Raw genomic sequence first — 14,403 nt, forward strand, 5'->3', positions numbered from 1 at the left:
GCCTCCTTAGTCATCATCGCGCTTGTAGTAAGCGTGGGTAAAGCCCTTCCCAAATCTTCATTCGCGAAGTCAAGCCATGATGATTTCATAAACTTGAAAACCCCGATGATAACACAGTTACAGAGGATTAGAAATTATGATTAAAAAAAACCCAAAACTGGCTTCAACTTAAAGGAAGCCACAGTCTTTTACTGGGTAAAAGAACAAAAGCATGATTTCAGAAGCACCAACTCTCTCTTTCCTGGTTAGAAGAACAGACTAGCACTTGAAATAATCCCCCAAGTTTATTTTCCCATTGTTAAATACCCTCATTGCCATTTTCCCATCCTGAATACCTCACTTCAGAACATCCTTATTTGAAGGCACAAAATTTAAAAAAGGCATCAAACTGTTTTCTGAAAAATATTCTAAAGAATTAAGATGACTACTACAACTTTCAGCCCTTTCAAGCAATTAAATATCCTCCTCCTCTAAAGCATGGGAAACAAGACACTAGAAAGAACATTTGTAATAAGCCTTCATAGGATGTCAGGATGTACCATCCAATCTCATTACTATTGCTAATCTAGCTACCTTTGTAGATACTGAAATCAGGAAAAGCAACTGTATCCAACAAAACACCCAAACTAACACATATGCACAGGTCCTGTTTCAAGTGCTTCTGCGTTTGCTGCAACTAGAGCCTATGTTATTAGTTACAAATAATAGGTCTTTTTGAGCAGACTGTAATGGGAAGCTTTTGTCCCAACAGAATTCTTCTAGAAGAATACTATTCAGTACAATAACACTTTTCCATATATGAAATATAGTTGTTTTGCTGAAATAAGCCTTTAAAGCTCATGGTGTATTATTACACAACACTTCCTTGCTCTGACTGTATTAATTTATTACCTGATATCTGAGAGCTGGAGTTGATGAGAGAGTTCAAATTTTAAACGCTCTAGTTCTTTTCTAAGTGGCAAACTCTTTTTCAGCTTATTTACTGCACTTGCTTTGTTATCTTCTAGCCAGGATCTGAAAGAAGAGGAGGAAAAAAACCCAGAGGTATGCTGTATTAGATTTCTTGCAAACAATACAACTAACTGAATTCTTACTGTTAATGTTTTATTTCAAATCGTTAGGTAAGAGGACTGTTCAAAAGTAGAGAACAGAAGCTGAAACTGCTAAATGCTTCATTCTTAAGATATCTACAAACAAAAACATAGTGCATACTGTCTTTGGGAGGGGGATTGGAGAACCAAACTGAGCCAAGAGACACTTGACAGTGTTACAACTATCTGTAAGACTTAAAGGTGTGAAGGATGCAGAGCAGCAGATCAGTGATTTAAAGGGGCAGCTTCAGTTTACTGCCTTAGTAACAGAAGTTCCCACACATCTGTCTTTTTAAAAGAAAAAAAAATTAAGTGATTAAATAGACTATCAAATAAGGGAGATGGTACTAAAGGACTAAATTAGGTAACTCTCACAGAGCTGGGATGAACAGAGATGAAGCAGGTCAAAATTTTACAGTTTTTTTTGTCAATAATCACAACCAGGCAAACATGACTCATGGAGTACATCTAACACTTTCAGTAAATAAATCATCCTATTTCTAGGAAAAAAGCTACTATGTTAAGAGATTTGTGCCTTTCTTCACAGCCTAAGCTTATTTCCATACCCTTATTTTTACAAATACTTCCATTCTCATACTATATTCTAAGCAAAAAGAAAAATCAGATCAAGCTCAGAAGCGAACAGAGAAAGCCCAGTGCCAAATGGTTAGGTATTAATCAGACTGTAAATATGTAACTGCTCACGGAGTTTCTTGTAAATGTGTAAAAGTAAGTAAAAATATTCTCTAGTACATTAAAACTCATAATCTGATAATGCAATACTAGCAACAAAGTTAACAGCTGCATAGTTTTGTGTTACAAGGTGTCCTGTAAGAGGTAAGGAACTATCAGGAGCAAGTGGAACCTTTGCCTCCGTCTGAACAGCCACCAATATTCCACAAAACTGGAAAACTAGATTAACCAAAACTAGATTAACCAAACATGAATGTTGGGCAATGAGACAAGAATGCCTCAGCTTTGCTGGCACTGCAGTTATCACAGCAGCTCATTTGAACTCTCTTTAATTCAAATTAAATTGTAAAAAGCATGACACAATTATTATGTTAGACAAGGTTCTGTATTGTTCAGAATGTTTAGTGACTGCCTCTAAAAAACTCAGCATTAGAGTAAGACCAATTTGGCTATAAATTATCAGTTAAATAAAAGATTTACGTACATTAAAGTTGTTTCCACTTTCTGGGCTTGTTCAAGTTCCTCCTCAGGATCCTTGAATCCAGTAAATGAATAGTAAGTCTTATGCCATTTGATAGGTCTGTTCACTATGCTTTCTGCTTCCTTGAGGGGCCGAGAGTTCACATTCAAACTCTGCACATGCTCTGTAGATAAACTGCAGGAGTTGAGAATATCTAATACAGTGCTCAGGAGATCCCTAGTATGTAAAGTGAAACTCACTGCTCGAAACCCTATAAAACACAAGTCCCACAAAATTAGTATTATTTAATTAAAATTATTTAAAATGCATTCACATTTCTCTCATCATACAATAACCCAAATAAGGTGTGCACAGTTGGATATTATTATAGTTATTTCAATACTCAGTGCAAAATTCATATGCCGTTTCATCTTTAAAACTGTTACATGTCCAAAAACATAGAGCTGTTGTAACTATCTGAATCATTGGACAAACTGGAAACCTAGCTACAGATGCAGCATAACCCAAAAAATGATTCTTTTGCTTTAGCAGTGGCAATTTTGCCCAACAGCTCTACATAATTCATGTTATTATTGATAAACACTTTTGATATAATTTATTGTAGAAATGCAGCATTACAGCAGCTCTTCCCAGGCTATGAACAGGAGCTTCAGAACAAAACAGTACACTTGCACAGTGGCTTAAAACTAACTCACATCACTTAACTATTAGGCCTAACTGCCCCATTAGAATGCAAGCAAGTATTAAGACTCAAAAGCAGAACACAGCTGCCAGTCTGTTACTTTAAGTAGACTGGATATAACACTACTATTTTCTTGAAAAACAGTATGATTTTGTTTTCCAGCACTAAGGTCCTTCACAATTTGCTGAAGTGTTTTGACTAACAGGGTATTAAGGATATAGCTCATCTGTTAGATAAGGCATATTGGTACAACAGACACAAATACACAGAATAAAATTAATCAAAACCAGTATTCCAAACTTTGCAATATTTTCTGTAGTCTCAAAGCTAAGAGACTACGGTAAATTGAAGCTTTAGATATTTATACAACCTCTGCTTACAGAATAAGCTCCTACTGATGCTACAAGCACCCTGACATTATTATACTATTATATTATATACTATTATAATATTATAATTAAAACAAGGACCCAACTGTTAAACATGACAATGGCATTAAAAAGCAGAAAAATTATCATTTATATCAATCTATGTTTTTACATTCTCATACCATAACAAGAGATCAACTTTGTAATTTCTCATTCTGTCAATGCCTCTTAAAGCTTAAGATGTTTAAGTACTTGGGATAGTCCTGCCTGTAAGACATTTTCATGGTTTGACAGGATTTTATTCACTTGAAAAGTGAAAAGACTGCACAAGGCTTAGCAATGGTCTGAAAGAATGAAAGAATTCAAATACAGGAAAATATATTCTACACAATGTAAAAGCACCTGAAGCACTGAAGGATTCTTGAACATTAGAAGAGTTTGGCTCTCTTTCTCTTACATAAAAAGTAAGTGGAGTTGGCTTAAAGGAGCGAAATCCTGGTTTCTGTAGGTTCTCCAAGTAACCATTTAATCTCTTCAGAGAGTTTTCATTTACTTCCTGTTAAAAAAAAAAAAAAAAAAGCCAAGGAAAAACAAATTACAGATTAAGAATTTGGCCATTTTTCATCTAAACCTTTTTAATCTTACATGCAGAATTTTTACAAACTGACAGCTGCTCTTAACAAGTAGTGGTATTGTTCATTTTCGCAGCACGAGTAATTATCTTGCATGAATAAATTGTATGATGTATATATTCGCACTCTTGTACATTCCAAAACACCACTTCTAAGGCTTTCAAGATTAAAGAAATACACTGATTCAAGTATAATGCACAGCATTTTGAAGTAATATGTATTAGAGATTCGTCAGGGAAGATTCGGTACTTTATAACAATTAAGCAGAAAATATGACAAAAAATGGATATTTAAGGGAGCTATTCTTGTTAAAAATCCAGTGCATCTTTTTGTTCTCTGGTAACAACCATAATCTATTATAATACTACTTTTGTTTCTCTGACAGCAGAAAAACTATAAAATCTCCATCCTTGACACGACACATTTACAAAGAAGGCATACTGAGAGATTTTTACCCTCTCTTTGGGATGCTGGCCAAAGAAATCTGGATGTACAGCAAAATAGAAAGGTCTGAGAGCATTGATGGCATCAGCTCCTGATAAACTTCTTGACCGAACGCCCTGTAGCAATATCTTCTCCAGACATAACCTAATAAAGTAATAAAATGTTTATGTATGATGCAACCAATCAAGAGACAAACTGACATAAATTAGGTCAGAATGTGACAGAATGGAGCAAACATTCACAGTTGCAAGTATAATAATTTAAAACAGGTATCAGAAGTCTGAGTTCTGGATTTTTCCCCTTGGGACTCATAAAACTGTATTTATATAGAGCAAACCCAACAGGTTTGAGGGATGGGGGATGCTAATGGCTGATTAAAGTCAAGTAAATAAGTACAATAACTTTTCCCTCTACTTTCTCAAAGCAGGCTCAAGATAAAATTCCTCAGTCAAGTAGTTCAAATGATGAAGACTGGCTTTACTGATATTTTTTTGTAGCTACTGCTTAAGCTGCTCTTAAAAGCCAACCCTTGCTTTTGAACCTTCAAATTAAAAAGCAAAACCCAGTATTTTTCAAGCAGTGCCACAAGAATAAGTTTTACCCAGGAATAATAATCACAATTCAATCAAAATGAGTTCTGCATTAGACTGAGGTCTACAAACTTGTGACCATTTGAAAAAAGTCTGCTTTCCCAAACATACTCTTTTATAGAAGACATCAAATAAAAAAAAAGACAGTACTCTTTTTGTCCTTTGTTCTTTGCCGAAATAGAAAAACCCCAAGAAATTTCAGGTGAAACAATATTCTTTTCCTACCACTAAGAGCAGAAGAAAAAGTTAAGCTGAAGAAGTTACAGAACTTCACAAAGTAAAAAAGACTGAATACTTCCAATGATGCATAAATTAAACAAGAGTTCTGCAGTGAACATGCTTCTGTAACGGAAGATTGGAATGGAGGGAAAACCAAGTTCTGAATCAAAGCAATACAATGCTGTTTCACTCCTTGCAGTATCAGTCAAACTGCAAGCCCCAAACAATATATGGCAGATTGGAGGTAAAGCCGCTTCCAATTCACATAAAAACTAGTAACTTCATTAATAATAGTAAACAAGATTGTTCAACAAACAGTTATTTGTTCAGCATTCTAGACCTAATAATCATTGTGGACACACAAACATGTGAGACCACTTCTTGAGTGCTTTCACTAATTAAAAAAAACAGAAAGTCTAATTCAACTAATCCACAAAGTCCCCAAATTTGTGTCGAGACAATAAGCAGTATTTTTCATGTTGGCAAATGTAGAGTAAATGACAACAGTTTAGCTGTCAAGCAGATGCAGTGAACCTTACTTTACCTTTTTCCTGTCAACATTTCCAGCTCTTCAATTAAAAAACATGAAAGCAGTTAAAGCTAATGTTTTCTGCCTAAGAGGTGGGCAAATATTGAATCAGTAGGTCTTAAAAGTCAGCTTGCTGAGAACAGATGCTTTCATAGAAAAGTGGGATGGAAAACCTGTACTGTGAGACTGATGGAATTTCAAACCATTAGGACTAAAACTGATTTTCATGCGTGTGAATTAAACAGAAGATTAAAAAAAAGATAGACTGTACTACTGGCAAGCATTTCTACCTTCTTGCTGGTTGCATCTCTAAGACTAATCATCACTGTAGCCCTTGGTCCTACTTCAAATAGCAGGAGATGATTAAGTACCACAGTAATACCAGGTTTTTATGGAGAGCAAAAGCTCTTGGAAGCAAGAACATGCCAGAATTGCTCAGTGACACAGGAAAAGACCTGCTAATCTGACCTGCAAGAACGGAAGCACAGCATGCTTTGGTCATATGCTTTACCATTTTGCATCTGGAAACACCAAAATAAATTGTTTTGCTGAGAAAGAAACAGATTTGTGTGTGTGTGTGTGTGTGTGTGTGTGTGTGTGAACACAAAGTGGTAAAAAGAAAAAAAATTTAATCTTTCCAACAAAGGGGAAAAAAGTAAACCAACCTGCTATTCCTCTGATAGCAGTTTTGACTAAGTTGCCATGCCCATGCAAAAAAACCCCATTTACCTAGACTCAGCTGCTAGGAAGGAGAGTGGAGCTCAGTTCTCCCTTCACCTTATTTGTACACTATTTCCCACACCCACTCCCAAGCTACGTTACGTGCCATTGCCAGCAATCAGCAAAAATGTTCCAGCATACCTGGAAACTATTAATCATACTTTCAAATTTATTAATCATGAACTTCTGTCTGGTATTCTACAAGGAAAACGGCCAAGTATGGTTAACCTTAGCTGCCATGTTTTGTATCTAAACAACACTGTCATGCTAGTAGGAAGGCTCAGGATTCCAGCCAGAAGTCTATTTTGAACTTGCTTAAAAGAGAAATGCCCAAAGGCCAAAATTAGTCTGTGTGACAGAAGGAAGAATCCATTCACTGAAGATGAAAGACAGAACTTGTTGGCATCCTTCAAGTGAAGTGACAAAATAAGTGAATTAAAGGAAATTTAGAGAAAGAAAATGTAAAAAAGATGCTTATGGCTTCACTCACAAGGAACAAGGATTTTTTTCCAAGAGCTTCATTTAGATCTGACAAGCAGAGAAAGTATTTGTATTAAAATAAAGGTCATAACCACTTTGAGGATAGCTGTCCCCACTTCATGAAAGATAAGAAACACAACCTCCACTAGAACATATTATGCAATCATACTCTAGGACTGATTTAATTTATTGATTAAATAATTCCCTTCAGATGTCTTTCTACTTTTTTTTCCTCACGTCTCTGAAGTTTAACTTTTTGGCTTATAGCCTTGGCGCTGAAAAGCTTTGTTAGATTAAACTCATTATTACAGATACATTCATTCATTTTTAAACACTGAGCTTTAATAACTCAATAATGCAGTAATATATTGGGTATCATAGTCAGACTACCACTTTGTTGTAATTAAGCTATTTTAAACCCTTGTTTTTTTTTGAGAGCCTTTCTAATGTCTCACTTGAGGACAGGCATATGGCTTTTGGGGATTTTCAACTTTGTTGAAAGCTTCAAGCTGTAAAGATGAGAAAGCCAAAGAAATAAGCCAAATTGAACAAAAGTACCAAACCAGTTTTACATACATGCAAGTCATAAGCAAACACTTAAATATACGGTAAAGGTAAATTAAGTCAGCAACATCCCATACCTTCTCCTCACGGCTCTCAAGCAGCAAAACATTGCAGCAACTCAAGGGTCAAGATAACTTTCAGCCATCCACTAACTCACTTGGGGAAAAAAAAAAAAAAAAAAAAGGAAAAAAACCCATCTGTTTAGTAATGGACACGAGTATTCCCCCTGTTACTTATCAGTGCATTCATCTTGAAGTATAGAAGCAAAAAAATAAAAAATAATAGAAGGTTTCTTTAATCACTAACACATACCAGCCTGTGGAATTCAATGTACCTTTTTACTGTGCTAAGTTCAAAATTTTCAAACAAATTATAATACTTTAGAATTTATATACCATATTTATATGATTTTATGGGGGCACAATAGAAAACCAATGGGAAATGCACTGTCATGCAACAATGCCTGGAAATCTTTATTAGAAGTTTGCTGGCTTTCATAAATATGAATTAGCATTTTTTACCAGGAACTTCTGTAAATTCAACTGTAACTGAGAGCTTTCCAATAGGAGATAAACCACTTTGTGTATCAAAGTGTTAACACATACCTAGTTATTAGGGATTATGACAGCAGCTCCCTATTGACAATGTTTCCTCATATATCTTTGTGCACTTTTAATGTGTTCCCACTAACTGTGCCATCTTAAAGGACCTGGAATGAGTAGTTATCAGAGAAATACCCTCCCTCTTCCAATTCTACATGGTAGTTCCTATGACTATTTTGCAAAGCACTTGAAGCTTTGGAATTGCATCTTACTAACACAAATACACTTAACTAATAGCACAAATTGTTTACCAAATATTTTACTAGAGGTGAGTAGGGTGAGAAAAAGATATGCTGAGCTAAAACATCCCCAAAACACTTTGTAATTGTCTTCTGATTTTGAGCTAGGTGGGAGGGTGGTAATAATTACATATTTAGTGCCCTTAACAACAATCCTAATCATAAACTAACTTTAATACATTAAGAAGCTCTCTGGTAATAAAACAGATCTCTCTATAACTTTAGCTTCAGGGATTTGCACAGAAGATGGAAAAAATCCAACAATCTCACTAACCTGTGATGACACTTTGTATAACCACACAAAAGAGTCGTTTCTTGTTTTAAATGCTCTATTAAGCGCTCATAAATTGTTACATCCCTTAGTTAACAAACAGACCCTCCTAGTTTTGAGCCGGCTTCACCTGCACCCCACCTCATACGAAGCAAGACATTGATTATGCTGCACTCATTTTGCAAAAGCCTACGAAAAGACGACATTGCACCCTACTACCTCATTATTCCAACCGAGATTACCTAGTTCAGGTGTTTGCCTACGCCTGACCCTTAAAGGCAGCATGAAGAAAACAGTATGAAACTAATACCAAAAGATAACAGCATTCAGAAAACAAGCTCGGGTGAAACGGATTAACCCGCTACTTGAAGGAAAGCAAGCTGAAAAGACCCAGACTCCCCAGTTTTAACCATTTAAATAGCACTGGCTTTAAAACTCGCTGAAGGGGGTTTGCTACAGCCGCTTAACGGCATACCAGTCAGCGACTTCTGCCGCGGCAACCCCCACCCTTCGCTATATTAAAAGGCTCGAAAGAAGCAGCCCCACCCGCTCTCCGCCGCTCTCGGGCTGGGCCCAACGCTAAGCACCGCGGGCCGTACGCGGCGCCCCAGCAGGTGCCTCGGGACCCGGCTACCTGACAACGACGCGCGGCCGCAGCGAGCCCCCGACACCGGAGCAGCCGCGCCAGGGCCTGGCCGACCACCTGCAGGGCTCGTGCAGACAGCTGCCGACCGTGCGTGCCGCCGCGCACGTACCGCTACGCGCGCTCCGCAGCGGGCAGGCTCCGCCAGGGCGGCAGCGGGCGCAGCCCCTCGCCAGGCCCCCCGCAGCCACCCCGCCGGAGGGGCTAGAGGGAAGTGACAGAGCCCGGCCTGGTTTTAGCGCAGCCTCTGCGCCCCTCTCCACCCATCCCGGCTCGGCTTCACATCGTCCTCCGGCCACCGAAGTTGGCGACGGACGAGACAGCACCCCGAGAAAAAGAGCAGTAGGTCGCGTTGCCTTCCCTCCCCTCACAGAAGCCCAAGGACACCCACCGCCTCTTACCGCCTCTTACCGCCTCTTACCGCCTCTTACCGCCACGGCCGAACGGCACCCGCCAGCGCTCGACCCCCATCGCCTGACGCAGCGACCCCCACAAACGTTAGGCAGCGGGAGCAGTAATTCCCGCCAGAGGGCTGCTCCTCCGCCGCTGTCCACCCCGCCCCCGGCGCTCACGTGGCCTCCGTGCGCCTCTCTCACCCCGCACCGCGCAGGCGCAGCCTGAAGGTGGCTGTGCCGTGCTTGTCGCCGCGGGGGTGTCTTCAGCTCTGGCGGGGATAATGGTGTTGTGGGCCGCGGTGGGGCTAGCCGCTCGTGCGAGTGGTGCTAGGTGTCGGGGGCTGCTTCTGGTAGTAGAGTGTGTCCACGGGCCTATGGAGACACAATAAATCGCCGCTCTTTTTTTGTGCGAGTTCTCCGAATAGTTAAGTGTGCTTTGCATTCTATTTGTTCTGCAGGAGGAAAACACCAGAGGCGCTAAGAACCTACCGTGAGCAGCCCCGAGGGGGAAAAGCAAGAGCGATTGCTCTGTGATCAGTAATGCGCTATGCACAAATGTGTTTTGTTTTTGTTTTTTTTTTTTTTCCCCCAGGGTTGCTGGTATCAAGAAGCAGCTAATGGAGACTTGCAGCCTCAGAGTAAAAACGTTTACTGATCTGGCGAGTTTCAGAACAAAGGGGGTTTAACTCCAACGGATTGGAGTTACCTGCATACAATCCATTGCACTTCCATGCAGAAAAGGTTAAAAAAGCAAACTGTCAAGGCTGAATCTGTAGTTCAGTGAAACTTTAAATCAAGTTGATGTTTTCACAAGCTGTGGGGTATTTGTGTAATTTCCATGATGTGAAGCATGGGTTTTGCTTTGATAGAAGCCATCAGTTAATGCAAGTACACTGGCTGTATAATTACAAAGACAGAAAAATAAATTTAATTGATTCAGCAGAAGGTATGATGTTCATTTCACCTGGATTTAACTCTCTGAGGAATAGAGTAAATCGTGAGAGCTCAGCAGTAGACGCCACCACCAAAAGGAGCCAGAGCACCATTCCTGGCCCCCAGTTCAGTGTGTTTTGAACACCTCGTGTCCCCTAACAGAATAATTTTAAGCATCACAAGTTGCTGCAAGCGGGCAACAGCCATTTCCTCTTTGATCTTTTGTTTCTGTTCTGCACTGTGGTCTGCAGATGGGCAGTTTCTCCAGTCCCATCATGCGCAATAGCACAGAGAATCTGAAGCCAACAATGTCAGCACTAATTTTTGGTATTACTCATCATACTAGTAATTTTAGAAAACAGTTTTGCCGAAGGGGTTAAGACTGAAAAATGTAGACCTGGGATTTGCAAAAATAAAAACCCTGTGAAGATGCATCTGAAAACTGAGAAAGGACAAAAATGCAAACTACTAGTTGTTCTTAATGTGCCTGCACTTCACCTAGCTGAGAAGTATGGCATTAAGATTTTGGTAATTAAAAGTTTGATTACTACACCAGGGACATAAAAGTTTACTATTCTCCTCCTGCGAGACTCATTGACATCCATTAGAATTCTCCCATGAATGGAGCCCAGCCCACAGGCCTCACTGTCACCTCAGTTTGGGTCTGTTGTTCAAACTGGAAGCTGGCCATGTCCACAGCTGAGAATTTCTGCCCAATTCATTCATGAGCATTTGTCAAATTATGTGCTATGGCATGGTGAAAAACTGCATAGTCTGATTGATCTCACATGTTCTTAACCTCCTCACACAGCATATCATAGTCTAGATTCCTGCAGGAGTTACAAGATGTTAAATTCTCAATGTCTGCTTTGCCATTTGCCTGTCCTCCTGCATACCCAAACATATTAATTACAGGGATCTGAACGGAATTAAATAATTGAGTGACAATACTCATAGATACTGTGGATACTTCATAGAAATAATAAAAGATATTTATTAACATCTTAATGACTGAAAAATGACCCCCACAATTGCTCTTTATAAAACACTGTGAAACTATCAAGCTGCTATTTCCAGCTTCTTACCTCTGTCCCTGATGAGGCTTAAGAAACGCTCAAAACTATCAATGCTTTGAAATAAAACTGTGGTAAGTCTTCCAAGCAAAATTATTCTGGTTTAGTTACAAGAATCTGTCCATTCCTAACAGAAGTTAATCTTTCCCAGAGCATACCTTGTAATCAGTGAAAACTGAAGGAAGATATTCACAAAGGGAACTTTCATGCATCTAACAACATACTGAAGGAGCACAGTGTTGTCTAGACCTAGGTACTGAGAGCAGTACAGGAAAGTTTTCTGCACATTTTTCTCTCTCTCTATAGACAGGTAAACATTTTATCTCCTACATGAAAAACTAAACGTATCTTCTGAATGGCAGGGTCTGCAAAACTGCATTGTCTCTGTTGTACTTTATTTTTCAGAATAGATTCTTTCATCTTTACAGGCTTATTTCCATTCCACATTGGAGTTTTGTCCTTTTTATCACACAATTTCTGTCACCAAAACGGTACTGAGAAGGTTGCTTTGTGGCATTTTGATACACATCGACACGATGAGATTTGTATGGTATTTCAAATGGACTCAGCACAAAAATGCAAAATATGGGACTTAACAGTACAGTTGTTTAAATTTCCTGCTGTTTTATCATGGTGATAGGGAGAACCACTATGTTGACAGAAACACCAGATGCACCAGTTGTAACAAAACATCTCAGCAACCTGGTGGGGAGCTTGGTTTCCTTGTTAGTGTAACACAGGGCTGAGACTGCATTCTATCAGCTGAAGATGATATTTGGGAGATGGAGCCAAAACGTTGCACAAATTTTGGCAAGTCCAAGTTAAGCTAGAAGGTCAATGATTAACCTCTGAAAAATAAGGCAATACTTGTTTTTTTATCTTTTTTTTTTTTTCCCTGGGGATGATATAAATGAAAATTCAAGGTGGCTTATAATGGAGAAAATAAAGCTGTTTCTAGAACATCTCAAACTTTGAAGCCATACAGATGACTAAGAGAATTTTGCTTTTCTGAATTTCTCACAGTGTTAGCTACATCTGGTACTGCTTACAGAAGTGTGGGATTTAGCTGAAGTTTAGAAAGGCTCTGTCTAATTCAAAGGGAGATTAAGCTACAAAGGATTTTACAGAAAGTAATTAGCAAAAATGACTTATTTTCTCACTGCCAGTTTTAGTTTGTCAAAATCTCCCAAAATTGCACTTGCTGCTAATACTGGAGTGGCTGGAGGAACACTGGCTTCGATCTCTCCTCTGAAACCTCATCACTTTTTATCCAGTATTTCAGCTACTGGGAAACAAAAGCAGCAAAATGCTGCTGAATTTTACCAGGTGGATAGCCTTGCAAATGGCAGAGCCATCCTGGCGAATACCATGTAGTGGAACCAACTGTGTGCTTGAACTAGTGCCAACTGTTCTGCAAGAGAAATGTTGAGGTAAGAGGCTTTTAGTAGATAAATGCTACCCAACTGTCAGTACTGAATCTTCCATTTTTTTTAGAAGGAAATCAGGTGAGATCCCTACAGAAGAATGACAGCCTGTGAAAACACAAGAGCATTTTTCTGTACAGGTAGCACAGCAGGAAGACAGTGATCATGGCAGTCATCATATTCAATCCTCTCTCTTCCAGCAGAGACTTCCAGACAGGATGAGTAGTGGTGTCAAAAAGTGTCTGGATCTGACCATGAAGCTAACTGCTGATAATCAGATTAATGGCATGAACCTCAAGACTAGAGTGGCAAGCCCCCCCCAGCCAAAAAAACCCCAAAACACTAACAACCCCATCCATGAAAAACCTCCACAAACATCCCAGTGCTAAGATCATAATGGCTTTCATGATTCAAAAGCGCAAAGGACAGTTGCAATAAATAATGTTGCTGGAACTGGGAAGAGACTCAGGCTGCCCCAAAAAAGCAAAAGATTTTTCACAGACTGTGAGCTTACGCCACCATCTTGATCTCTCTTATGATGGAACAGTCGTAAAAACCCCAAGAACTTCTATACCCAAGAGAGCAGAAATTTTTAGCACAAAAAGCTCCAAAGATGGAGAGCAGGATCAAGAGCTGTGTTATTGGCATGCTTGTGAAGGTTGGTACAGGAGATCTAAACTAACACTACAGAAGTGGGGAGCTCAGACAAGTATGAACTGATTTGCCACGAAAGTTTTCTGATACGAAACATTTGCTGCTTTTTACACAGGCTGTAGATCAGTAGCTGAAGTGTGACTTAAGCAATTAATGCTCCAAATCTCATTCAGGATTTGCAGGTGGAGAAAAAAAAAAAGAAAAAAGAATCCCTTAAAAACAACCTCGATTAAAGCCTCCATCTCATCCTGCAGTCGTCAGAAACTAAACAAGTGGGCAAAAGCACAGTAAAAGCACTTCCCTCTAAGAGAACAATCAAAAGACAAAGCAAGTTTTCCTTTTCAGTGGAAGAATGCATATACACAAGTGGGAAGCCATATACAAGTTATTATCAAGACACAACTAAACCTTCAGGTGTGAGCAACTTATGTGGACTCTCAGTTCTGTGAAGGAAGTATACTAAGTCAGGCATGTCTCAAGTGATTTTGAAGTTACCTCATTCTCAAGTGCTTTTTACTGGGTTTTTGGAGTAAGGAAAATAACCTCTAAAGGACACAGAGATGGGACAGTATACTTTGAAGAAGGCAAAAAAGAAACTCATACTGCTTTTACAGAACATGAAGCAATGTGAAAAACGTCTTAATCAAGAACAGTAGATACACTCAATCAATGCACT

General features: G+C 39.1%; 1 protein-coding gene across 3 annotated transcripts; it reads right to left on the reverse strand.

Annotated features, from left to right (window-relative positions):
* Positions 1-879: 879 nt before the first annotated feature.
* Positions 880-9,760, reverse strand: LOC133218657 (T-cell activation inhibitor, mitochondrial-like). 3 transcript variants are annotated; one of them, XM_061365305.1, is made up of 6 exons: positions 9,680-9,760; positions 7,571-7,641; positions 4,403-4,535; positions 3,718-3,871; positions 2,269-2,515; positions 880-1,014 (listed from the first exon to the last, which is right to left on the reverse strand). In XM_061365305.1, the coding sequence occupies exons 2-6, from the start codon at positions 7,600-7,602 to the stop codon at positions 888-890; spliced, it is 693 nt and encodes a 230-aa protein (XP_061221289.1). In that variant the 5' UTR covers positions 7,603-7,641; positions 9,680-9,760; the 3' UTR covers positions 880-887. The 3 variants fall into 3 exon arrangements, with proteins under 3 accessions (XP_061221289.1, XP_061221290.1, XP_061221291.1); XM_061365306.1 differs by having other exon boundaries at positions 7,571-7,645; positions 9,680-9,751; XM_061365307.1 differs by lacking the exon at positions 9,680-9,760 and adding an exon at positions 6,940-6,977 and having other exon boundaries at positions 7,571-7,645.
* Between the last annotated feature and the right edge of the window lie 4,643 nt (positions 9,761-14,403).

Source organism: Neopsephotus bourkii, unplaced genomic scaffold, assembly GCF_033783945.1.
Source record: "Neopsephotus bourkii isolate Nb327-2 ecotype Australia unplaced genomic scaffold, CSIRO-AGI_Nbou_v1 NB_1280, whole genome shotgun sequence".
NCBI lineage: Eukaryota > Metazoa > Chordata > Aves > Psittaciformes > Psittacidae > Neopsephotus > Neopsephotus bourkii.